This window comes from Amblyomma americanum, chromosome 2 (assembly GCF_052857255.1).
Source record: "Amblyomma americanum isolate KBUSLIRL-KWMA chromosome 2, ASM5285725v1, whole genome shotgun sequence".
In the NCBI taxonomy this organism is placed as follows: domain Eukaryota; kingdom Metazoa; phylum Arthropoda; class Arachnida; order Ixodida; family Ixodidae; genus Amblyomma; species Amblyomma americanum.
In genome coordinates, this window is record NC_135498.1 from 215,543,165 (window position 1) to 215,555,986 (window position 12,822).

The following is a 12,822-nucleotide window of genomic DNA, read 5'->3' on the forward strand; positions in this document are numbered from 1 at the left end:
GCTTGGGACGGCCCACAAATTCGCACTGCAGGGGGCCACCTCATTACGCCATCAGGACGATGCACAGCGCGAGTGACTGTCAAAGGACATACCTATCCTGCGACCTTTGTTGTGCTACCGCAATGCTCCAGCGAAGTGATCTTGGGTATGAATTTCCTTAATGAGCATAAGGTGGTCATCGACCTCCGATCCAATCAGATCACGCTTTCGACGGACAAAGCCATCGCTTCGATGAAAACAGGGGAAAATCACGTTGCCCTGAGTGTCCAGGAGGAAGAAGTGAGCGTCCCACCCCGATCAAGCGTTGTCGTGACCGTAGGCGCCACGAAAGCCATTAACGCTGAAGCCATCATTGAGGAGAACATGCAGTTGCTTCTAGACCGAGGAATCAGCATCGCAAGAGGCATCGCACATTTCCGCAATGGCCATGCCGAAGTACTGCTGACTAACTTCAGTGAAGAATACCGGCACATTAACAGAGGAACGACGATTGCTTTTTTCGACGAAATATCTGACGTATGAGACTCCTTCGCCCTCTCCCGACCCCTCCGCAGAAGATTCGCCTGACCAAGAGAACTCGCCCACTTTCGACATCAACCCAGCCCTGCACCGGAACAGACAAGACCAGATCCGCAATCTGCTTCAAAGCTACAGTGAGTGTTTTTCGACATCCCCGAAGGTGCGACAGACGCGAATTGCCAAACATCGCATTATAACGGATCAACACGTCCAACCTCTCTGTCAAAGCCCCTACCGTGTGTCACCGCGAGAACGACAAGCCATCCGGGACCAAGTCGAAGAAATACTTCGCGACGACGTCATCCAGCCTTCAAACAGCCCATGGGCGGCACCGGTTGTTCTAGTGAGAAAGAAAGACAGCGCACTTCGATTTTGCGTGGATTACCGCCGCTTGAACAACATAACAAAGAAGGACGTCTACCCCCTCCCCCGCATCGACGACACACTGGACCGCCTCTGCAACGCTAAATATTTCTCATCGATGGACCTCAAGAGCGGCTACTGGCAAATTGAGGTCGACGAAAGAGATCGCGAGAAGACAGCATTCATCACTCCAGATGGGCTGTTTGAGTTCAAGGTGATGCCATTTGGTCTCTGTTCCGCACCAGCGACGTTTCAGCGAGTAATGGATACAGTGCTCGCAGGCCTGAAGTGGCAAATTTGTCTGGTATATTTAGATGACGTCGTTGTCTTCGCCTCGAACTTTGAAAGAGCACCTCAAAGGACTTCGAACAGTACTAGACGCAATCAAGTCGTCTGGCCTAACCTTGAAAGCAGAGAAATGCCACTTTGCCTACGAAGAGCTGCTGTTTCTAGGCCACATCGTTAGCAAGGAAGGAGTACGCCCAGACCCGCAGTAAACAGTTGCTATTGAACAGTTTCCACCGCCGGCCGATAAGAAAGCAGTGCGCAGATTTCTCGGACTGTGCGCACATTACCGACGATTTGTGAAAAACTTTTCGCGCATCGCCTGACCTAACTGACGAAGGCAGACGTGCCGCTTAAATGGGAAGCGCTGCAAGCAGAAGCCTTCAAGGAACTTCAGCGTCGTTTACAGTCCCCACCGATCCTTGCGCACTTTGATGAAAACGCCGATACTGAAGTTCATACCGACGCAAGCAGCGTGGGACTAGGCGCCGTCCTCGTTCAAAAAAGTGACAGGCTGGAAAAAGTCATCGCATACGCTAGCCGTTCCCTTTCCAAGGACGAGGCTAACTATTCGACAACTGAGAAGGAGTGCCTTGCCATCATCTAGGCTACGTCGAAATTCCGCCCCTACCTTTACGGACGACCGTTCAAGGTGGTCAGTTACCACCACGCGCTCTGCTTGCTTGCCAATTTGAAGGCCCCTCTGGCCGACTCGCTCGATGGAGTCTGCGTCTCCAGGAGTTTGACGTCACCGTCGTTTACAAGTCTGGACGCAAGCACTCTGATGCCGATTGCCTCTCACGAGCCCCTGTAGATGCACCGCCGCCAGACGACGATGAGGACGCCTTCCTGGGACCCATCATCCCCAGCTCTTTTGCTCAGCAGCAACGCTCGGACCCCGACCTAAAAGGCCTCATCGAGTACCTGGAAGGCAAGGTTTCCTCACCCCCCGCCTCATTCAAGCGAGGACTGTCTTCCTTCTGTGTGCAGAATGAGGTCCTTGTGAAGAAGAACTTTACAGCGAACAAAACAGCCTACCTCCTAGTTGTACCTACTTGTCTCCGCGAAGAAGTTCTACAGGCTTCACACGACGAGCCGAAAGCTGGACATCTCGGGTTTACTCGCACGCTCCGCCGCATTCAAGACAAGTATTACTGGCCCCGACTGTCTGCCGATGTCTCACACTATGTGAAAACCTGCCGAGATATTCAGCGACGAAAGTCTCCTCCCACACGACCAGCAGGATTTCTGAACCCCATTGAACCTCCCCCAAGGCCCTTTCAGCAGATCGGCATGGACTTGCTTGGCCCTTTTCCAACGTCAACATCTGGAAATAAGTGGATCATCATAGCGACCGACTACCTGACCCGCTACGCCGAGGCAAAAGCCCTATTGAACGGAACAGCAGCAGAAGTCGCCAAATTTTTCGTGGAGTGCATTCTTCTTCGACACAGCGCCCCCGATGTGCTCATCATGGACAGAGGAACAGCATTCACTGCGGAACTAACGCAAGCCATCTTACACTACAGCCAAACCAGCCACCGGAAGACAACTGCATACCATCCGCAGACCAACGGACTGACCGAGCGCCTGAACAAAACCATCGCTGATATGCTCGCCATGTATGTAGATGCCGAACACAAAACCTGGGATGTCATCCTGCCTTACGTTGTCTTCGCCTACAACACCTCAGTGCAGGAGACCACCCTGATGACGCCTTTTAGGCTCGTCCATGGCAGGGAGGCCACGACCACGCTAGACGCCATGCTTTCCAACGTTACAGAAGAAGAGAACGTCGACGTTGCCGCCTACCTTCAACGCGCAGAAGATGCTCGAAGGCTTGCCCGAATACGGGTCAAAGATCAGCAGCGGTCCGTCGCCAGACGCTACAACCTACGAAGACGCAACGCGGAATACAAGCCAGGAGACCAAGTCTGGGTGTGGACGCCCATTCGCCGCCGTGGATTGAGTGAAAAGCTTTTGCGCCGTTATTTCGGCCCGTACAAGGTTCTTCGTCGGCTAGGTGAACTGGATTATGAAGTCATCCCTGACGCAATGACTGCATCCCAGCGACGTCGCGTACGACCAGAAGTTGTCCATGTAGTCCGTCTAATCAAGGACCACAGTGGCCGGAAGGATGGTGATGATACGAGCATGCGCATGGAGCGCATTGTGCCAGCTACAGTGTCGTCTGCTCGGCTCTTCCCGCTCAAGTGACACAACCCCTGCTGCCTATCCATTCGCAAGCAGGCAGCCCTCTCTTTGTCCTATCAGAAAATGTTTTGTGTGGTTCCCCGGGAAAAGGCCGTACCAACTACTGCCGTTCAAGAAGGTTTGAAGGAGGCTTCTTAGAAGGCAAGGCTTCCCACATCACTGACAATAGTTTTCTCACGTCCTTCCCCATTTCTAGCCCCGTTCACCTTGCTCTGTATTGGCTGACTCCCGAACAATGGAATTTGAGAAAACAGGTCGACCCATATGCGAGTGAATATGGTAATGACTGCAGCTCATAAACAAAATCAAGAAACATTACGGCCTCTGTTCAAGGCCGCTCTTTTAGCCAACTACGGCCTGTTCTGCAATTTAACACATGCCATAGAATGCTCTTCACAGCTAAACCGGTTAATTGTTCGAGCTCAAATTTCGCGCTGAAATGGCATTTGGTCGGCAGAATTGTTTTCACCACATTTCTTTAGGGTACTTGCCTGAATCAATAAGAAGTCTCATGTTCGCATCGTCTGTGACGTCGATGAAACGAAACGGGCCCCGCTCTCAGCGGTTGCACCAGTGGTGCCATCTCGTTAGTAGACCGTCGAGATTATGCGAAGGACAGAGGTCTTTTGTGGGAGGCTTGAAGACTTTTCAGCAACTGCTTTATCAGTGATCACAAAAAGCTTAGTTTGGCCAAAACTGTACCAGTTTGAAGACTTTCACGGTAGGGCATTGTCAAACCTCCTGCAAAACACTACCCAACCTCCTTTGCTGAATCTTCACGGCCAACAAACGAGATGGCGCCACTGGTGCAATCGCTGAGAAAGTGGCTCATTTCGTTTCATTGTCGTCGCTGCAGACAATGTGAATATCTGACTTTTCTTTATTGATTCAGGCAAGTACCCCAAACAAGTTGGGTATAAAACAATTCTGCAAACCAAATGCCATTTCTGTGCAAAATTTGAGCTTGAACAATTCACTGGTTCAGCTGTGAGGTGCACTCTATGGTGTGCATTTAAATGCGGAACACGCTATACATTGGTTCCATGAGGCACCCAATATGCACTCAGATTGTTCAGGCGAGAGTAGTCTCGAAGGTCATGGAACAAGCGGCTAACATGTCATGTCCCATGATCAGCAAAGCTTTAGCGCAGCTGCCCCATAATCTGAAAATGGGGCGTTGCAGAGTTCTCAAAAGCTTTCCAAGGTTACAAGCTATAATCACCAGCATGAGAGCCATTGTGACAGTAAGTGCAGTGAACGGAGCAAGCCTTCATTGCACGCTGCACACACAAAGGCGCCGTCTGCACCATGGAAATTGGGCAGCATCCTTGTGTATGCTGCAAACACAGCTTTAAAGCACATCCCAAGATGGAAACAGAACTACCGAGTCTATCAACAGCACCCCACAAGGTTGAGGAAGCACGAAGAAAGTGTTTCAAAGCAGCACTACAGGTGCACACTTCAGTTTGGAAATTCACTCATTTAGGTGAACACAGAGAGAATATAAATATTTTCGAAAGAATTTTGAAGTCATCCATTCCTTTTTAAAGAAAAAAATTTCTGGCTTCTCCGTCACAAAATTCCCTGATTGGCTGAGAGAGGTCACATGACCTTGTAACGCCATCACAACCTGCCCACTGCATTAGGTGGCAGTTAAATTAATGACTGGCTGTGAGAGGTAGAACAGCCTTGGACTCACAAGCACACCGGTGGCTGTGTTTGAAACAGCCACATGCCATGGCAGTGGCGCAGCTCTTAATTGCCGCACCACTGCACCAGGAGGGGTACGAGGCCTCCCTGCGATCTATAATTTTGGCTGAGAGGGTTGTGACGTCATCAACACCACGTGACCACCAGCAGATCAATGATAGGACACTGCCAAAGTTGAAAATCTGAGGAAGTTGGTCCATCTCAGAAAATGGATTAACGTGGATTAGTGGGTCGGATTATTATAATCCTATATGACAATCCCATAGAAGGTGCTCGAACATTCAAGAAGGTCATTACTTATGCATATGATATAAAGGCAATGGAACCAGAACCAGTTCCAACTGAAGTTTTGGCTGGAAAATCACAAGAACAATATCAGACACTCACAGTGAACACCATAGCAGACAACCTAAATGCTGTCACATTTTCTTCTTTAAGAATGTGGTTAGGAAGGCCCCCATGTTTTTTCTTCTTTCACGCGTTTTGCTGTGCAATGTGTGACTGGTGAATGCGTGCAAAGGCCAGCCTGACGTCTGCACCTCTGCTGCTCCTTCTTGTTGTGTCGCACAAACAGGCTGTTCTCTCTGCAATACTCACATTTGAGATGGAACCGCGCAAAATGCCGGGACAAGAGACAAGCGCTGTCTATTGCCCTGTTCCATCACAAATGAGTAACAAACATGCCCAAGCTGCTGTCCTGGCAATATTCACAGTTTGCTCAGTAAAATGGGTGTCGTGTGCAAACTCTCGAGCCAGCACAGCCCATCTTTTTCGTTGTGAGTGAACTGACTACGAACCAAACTGGCAGGCTTCTCTTCTCTTCTGCTGCAAACACAGTGTTGCCATCATTGTGACAGAGAATACTGCCAGCTGCACGAGGTGGGCACGCGGGGAGCATCATCAGCAGCCTGACTACACCCACTGCAGGGCAAAGGCCTCTCCCGTGTGTCTCCAATTGACCCCGCCCATCCAACCTTCTGCCGCCCCCTGCTACGCTCGCCTTCTCTTGGAATCCACTCCGTTACCCTTAAGGACCAGCAGTTATCTTACCTTTGCAGTGCATGCTCTGCCCAAGCCCATTTCTTCCTCTTGATTTCGACTAGGATGTCATTAAGACGTGTTTGTTCCCTCACCCACTCTGCCCGCTTCCGGTCTCTTAACGTTACACCGATAATTTCCCTTTCCATGGCTCGCTGTGTTTTTCTTAACTTAAGCTGAACCCTTTTCGTTAGTCTCCATGTTTCTGCCCCGTAGGTGAGTACCGGTAGGATACAGCTGTTTTACACTTTTCCCTTGAGAGATATAAGTAACCTGCTATTCATGATCTGAGAGAACCTGCAATATGTGCTCCACCCCATTCTTATCCTTCTAGTTATCTCCCTCTCATGGTCCGGATCAGCTGTCACTACCTGCCTTAAGTAGACGTATTCCTTCACAACTTCCAGGCTCTCGCTGCCAATTGTGAACTGTTGTTCCCTTGCTAGGCTGTTGAACATTACCTTGGTTTTCTGCATGTTAATTTGTAGACCCATCGATCTGCTCTGCCTGTCTAACTCATTGATCATGATTTCCAGTTCATCTCCTGAGTGACTCAGCAAGGCAATGTCATCAGTGAATCGCAGATTATTTATGTATTCTCCATTTGCTCTTATTCCCAACAGTTCCCAATTCAGGCCTCGGAATACCTCCTGTAAACAGGCGGTGAATAGCATTGGCGAGATCGTGTCTCCTTGCCTGACGCCCTTCCTGATTGGAATTTTATTGCTGACTTTATGGAGGACTATGGTAGCTATGCAGTTGCTATAGTACATATCTTCCAGTATTTTGACATAAGGTTCTTCTACACCCTTATTTACGCAATACCTGTATGACTGCTGAGGTTTCTACTGAGTCGAATGCTTTCTCGTAATCAATGAAGGCTATATATAGGGGTTGGTTATATTGTTTGCATTTCTCTATCACTTGACTGATAGTGTGAATATGATCTACTGAGGAATATCCTTTACGAAAGCCTGCTTGATCATTTGGTTGATTAAAGTCTAAGGTTGCCCTTGCTCTATTAGCGATTACCTTTGTAAATACCTTGTAGGCAACGGAGGTGAGAGGAGCACCTCGTGCCATATTGACATCATGTACCACTGCGGTGTGCCGCTGACCTACGATGTAACATCTTAATAATGGGTTATTAGCAGAGGGCTTCGGATAAATTTTGACCACCTGGGATTCCTAACCATGCAACAAAATTTCAAAAGACAACTTCTACCACTGTGCCCTATCAACACGGGGCTGCACAGCTGGGTTTGAACCCATGATGTGATCACTACATAACTAGCACAGTCACTGAGCCAGTGCAGCAGGTCCGTGTGCTGGTTAGACTACTCTCCAATGCTGGCCAGCATCCGAGAGCATGCAACTCTAGCCATTGCAGTCTTTGTCAAAGATACGCAGTCTATTTTGTCACTGGCCCGCACAGGCCGACCACTAAGGAGAGCTCTGTTTTTTTTTCTGCTCACCGAAAGAGGCATTGCGGTGGTCTTAGAGCAAGATGTGGGCACTGCATGGGCCAGCTACAACGTGGGCTGCACATCTTTGCCAAAATACGGCCACGGCTATGACAGGCAATACAGGGCACTGGAAAAGAATCATCTACTCTGCTGGACGACAACAAGGACCAAGGGTGACAGCAGAGCATTCCAGAATAGAAGTGTGGCAAAGAAGCCTACTCCTTCACCCTTGCCATTTCAGGCACACATTTTCCAAGCCATCAGTGGACAGCTGCGTCCTCCTCTCCTGAGGAAACATTATTGCATGCAGGGGAGAGGGAGCCAGGTGTACTCTGGCAACACGCACCTGGGCTCGGGAGGACAGGGGGTCTCTGGTGGGGGGGAGGAGCCTGCAAGGCACCACACTTGGCTGTCACACTTGTGCCCAGACAATCACGGCACAAAAGGTGCCTCCATACTGCCCCTTTCACGAGAGCACCACACAAGTACATCTTGCGCCAAACCTTTACAGCCCAGCTGGGGCAGGAATAGCAAAAAACAGCAGAGGCAAGTCGTTCCGATACCCCGAGACAGTCAAAGCTATTCGTTAGCACCGAAATCTGGCTGCACAGCCGTACAGCCCAATACAGCAGCCCTGCGCCTAACTTCGTGCCAAGTGTAGTTGCAAGTAGACGCATGGCTCACGCCTATATTGCAAGGTGCAAAACTTCACAGTGTAATGACAAACCATATATAACTTGCCCAGGTTTTCGTTTTACTGATGCACGCCTTTTCCTCACAAATGCAAAAACAAAGGGTGTGCAAATATTCAAAATTTGGTATAGTCTGTCAACAGCATTGGCTATTCGAACCTCCTTAACATTCAGAAATTACGAAACGCATACCCATTTTAAATTGCGGCAAAACAACACTGTGTTTCTAAACGGCACTCACTAGTTTCAGCATCTCGCTCTTGTCATGTCAATTAACTTGCCTTGTAGAATAGGCTACCAGCAAGTGGCAAAAGTGCATGCATGGCAATGCTTGATGTTCATTTAAACTAATGTGCTGAAGGCCACTGAAATCTGCTGCATGCTTGTTGATCGCAAAGCACATACTAAGTGGTATGTCAAGACATTGCACAAGGACTGGTCATTAGAGGTGTGTGAACATCAAATTTTTAATTGCAAAGTGAACATGGATAATAAAAATTGAGTGCAAATAAAATATTTTCAAATAATTTTCATGCGACACACAACTCATTGGATTTACTAACGACATATTTTCCGCAGTAGACGCTGGCTTACAGGTTGACGCAGTATTTTTAGACTATTCTAAAGCTTTTGATCGCGTTCCCCATCACAGGCTCCTAACCAAATTGACAAACTTAAATCTCCATCCCAGCGTTATTTCATGGATAAAACAATTCCTCGATAACAGAAAACAATTCACCTCTGTCAACGGCTTTAACTCGTCTTCTGTCCCCGTAACATCTGGAGTCCCCCAGGGAAGTGTACTTGGCCCTCTGCTCTTTTTAATTTTTATTAACGATCTACCCAAGTGTGTATCGTCTCAAATTAGGTTATTCGCGGATGATTGTGTAATATATCGTAATATTACTAATGAAACCGACCGCCAATCACTTCAAACTGATCTTGACGCTGTAACGGCTTGGTGTTCTTCCTGGCTAATGTCTCTAAATGCATCTAAAACAAAGTTAATGTCGTTTACTAACCGTTCCACTCGAATTGCTACAACATACTTCCTCAATAACGATAAAGTTGAACTTACAACAACTTACAAGTACCTAGGAGTTCACTTTCAGTCTGACCTAACTTGGCATTACCATATTAACACAATCTTAGCATCAGCAAATCGCGCACTCGGCCTTCTTAGGCGTAATCTCAAACACGCGCCTTCACACTTAAAAAAACTTGCTTACATCACGCTAATCCGCCCGAAAGTTGAGTATGCGTCTGCCATATGGGACCCTCATCAAGCTTACATCATAAACAACCTTGAATCCCTGCAAAACCGTGCTGTTCGCTTCATCTTTTCAGATTATTCACGCTTCACCAGTGTCACAGCATTAAAACAACGTGCCGAGTTGGAACCACTATCATGTTGACGCCATTTCGCTCGCCTAACCTTGCTTCACAAACTGTATCACCATCCCACCCTCCACGACGACTTCTTTTTGCCACACCCTGCAGTCTTTCCTCGCCGCGACCACGTTAACAAAATAAAACGCGTCACATGCCGTTCTTTGCTCTACTCGAAATCATTCATTCCTCGCACTATAATAGATTGGAATAACTTGCCATCACACATAGCTACTGAGGTTAACCCACAATCGTTTCAGCATTCGTTAAAACAAACCATGGACTAACAGATTTGGTATTTTTGTTGTATTATGTGCATTTACTGAGTATTTTCTTCTGCGTTGTTTGTTGTTGTTATTTGTGTACATTACTAGTTTTTAATTAATTATTACGTGTATTTTGTTTCTAATGCCTGTGCCATATTTTTATGCTTGTATCGCCCCCCCCCCTATGTAATACCCTCGCACGAGGGCCCTTAGGGGTATTGTAAATAAAAAAAAAAATCAGCACAGCCACTAGACAACACTACAGATAAACATTTTTCCACAAAACACTGCTAAACAAAGATATTGCAAGGAAATTTTGTTTTTGCCTAATCATGAACATGCCTTTAAAACCATGGAGACAAAAATGGAGACAAAATTCTGCATTTCTAGCTGGAGTGGCTGGAAATTGCATTTTCATTTCCAGTTTTCATTTCTAGCTGGAGCTAGCTGGAAGAAGAAATTTTCCAGCTGGAAGCAAGCAACATTTCAGGTGAATGAGATTCCCTGTTCCATAAGCCAGCTGGAGACAGCAACATTTTCATCTGGCCACCAGGCATTAAATAAGGGAGGGTAAGCCATGCAGTAGTAGCAATAAACTTCATTGTGTATACTAATACCATGTTTACAATTCTTGGGATAAATGCAATGAAAAAAAGTCTAATGAAAACAGTTTGACGTAATGCTCATATGACAAAGAAACCTCCTAAATGCTGTCCTGAAAGTCTAAGTCTAAGAGAGGCCAGGAAAATGAGTACCTCAACACAAAGCCAACAAGGTTGGTTAGGTTTATGGGGTTTAATGTCCCAAAGCGACTCAGGCTATGAGGGACAGTGTAGTGAAGGGCTTCAGAAATTTCGACCACCTGGACGTGCACTGACATCGACAAAGTCAACAAGGGTTGAGGGGGGAGCCGCAGGGTGCTTAACCAACTTTTCAACATAGTCTTCATCTCTGGTTTTAAACGGGGCCTTCACTCTTGCCCTCGAACCTGCCAATGACGAACGCTTTGCACAGACAAAGACAAGCTGAAAAGTTGGCTAAAACACCCCGAGGCTCCCTCCTCCCTCGTTCACCTTGCTTGTGTTATGAGGCATTGTGAGGTCGCCAGATACTTCCTTACTGGAGAAACGACTTCAGCGATCGATTATCAGAGGGGCACGTGGCACTGCTGGCAAAACACTTTAAGACAGAAATATCCCGGACAGCATGCTGCTTCTCGTGGCATAGTTCCATTTAGGCAGATTCACACACGGACCGAACTGCACATCACATGCCTTGAAGTCACGGATTCAGTCTGACCAACTCATATCCGTAGGCTTTAGAAAAAGGAGGGTGCCTTGGGATCTGCTGTTTTCATCATTTTCACTATGCGGACGCTGCACTGAGTTGACATGATGTCACAGACTCGTTTGTGACCTCATCTGTCATGTGAACATCTGTCTGGTGGCACCATTTCAGACTATCGCAGGGCTCACAGTGCGATGAAAGCGATAAGCGAGGGCTCGTCAAGAACATTGCGTTTGCTGCGTCATTTCACAACCAGCGCCATGTACTCTGGCATCATGAGGGAGCACGTACGAGATGGTCCTGGCAACACTGTAGCTAAAGTTAGCTGTCTCGGTCCATTTCATGAGCTATTTTCTTGTGTGCTCCGCCATGTAAGCCATGCACCGCATCGTGTTCCCCTCAACCTCTGAGGACACTTTATCGAATATCTGGCCACAACATTTAGCACTTTCGTTTGGGTGAGTTGGTTCAATTTGCATAAAGCAAGAAAGCAACATTAAGCAAAACTGTCACATTGACTTTTTCAGTGAGCACAATTAGTTACTTAGATTTAACAAAATAAAGTTTACTGCATTTACGGAACAGTTTGTTTTCAATTCAGTTATGCTACCTCTATTCATATTTGCAGCTACTCCAAATCAGTTTGAACCAGACCTTACTATCAGTCTTCGCTTTGCAGCCAAGAATTTGATGTGTGCACACCCCTAGCAAATACATAACTACTGTGCACCTCACAGAGAACAGAGCTGCCACCAGCAGACAGGGCACAAAAAGAGCAGAGTGGAGGGAAAACACGTGGTTTTCTGCCAGAACAAACAGCGTGCAGACAGCCAGACCTCCCAGGCTTACACCTTAGCACACATCACAATGCATGCCACAACATGCCATAAGCTGTGAATGACTTCTGGTGGCCACACTTTTTGCTGGGACCCCTTGGCTCCTGTGCCTCCAAGGCTTCACACAAGCTTACTGCTACTATAAAGGCGGGCTCTGAAAGACCACATATGATAGACAGTTCAATGTGGCTCTCCCGGCTGCCCCAAAGAATTTGGAGGCACATTTAAGGCTGGCCTTTATGAGCCAATCTGTGCGAGACCCAACACCGATGCTTGTGAAAGGGGCTGTCTAGCAATGTGGAGTACTAGACAATGGTAGTCAGCCACGTAGGCACTCTCTTGACAGATTTTGTGCAGGCAAGCTTGATGCACCTTTGTCGCTGCTGGTGAGTCACAGGCTACGCACCTGTGGGCCGGGTGGATGCCGCCACCGGTGGCAGTGGTGGGGGCGACTGGGGGCGCCTGGGCACGGCCGACGTGCGGTGCAGGCGCCGTCGTCGTTGCCGTTGCGGCCGAGGCCCTGCGGGCGATCGCGACAATCGTACTGAGGCCTGCCAGGCGTGGGCTGCTTGTGCGTTAAGGGAAGGCAGAAACTCCACTTGGCCAGAACTCGTGCCTCGTAAAAAGCAGTACTAAGGTCTACGGAAGTATGCAGAGTCCAAATCAAGCCAAGCACTTCAAGGGGAAGTGGGAAGGTGCAGGAATTGCATCATTATAGGCGTAGTCAATATCAGGAAGAAATGGGCTTCGGCAGGGC

The 12,822-nt window shown here is 48.0% G+C and overlaps 1 protein-coding gene across 5 annotated transcripts in view; it reads right to left on the reverse strand.

Moving 5' to 3' along the window:
* The window catches only part of Exn (Ephexin), a 140,938-nt gene that overhangs the window by 53,987 nt on the left and 74,129 nt on the right, over window positions 1-12,822 (reverse strand). For 4 of the 5 annotated variants that reach the window (XM_077655705.1, XM_077655702.1, XM_077655703.1 and 1 more), the window contains 2 exons: window positions 12,472-12,585; window positions 7,942-7,984 (listed from right to left, as the gene is read on the reverse strand). In XM_077655705.1, coding sequence (XP_077511831.1) covers window positions 7,942-7,984; window positions 12,472-12,585 — 157 coding nt within the window. The remainder of the gene's footprint in view (window positions 1-7,941; window positions 7,985-12,471; window positions 12,586-12,822) is intronic. The other variant, XM_077655704.1, reaches the window with a different exon arrangement.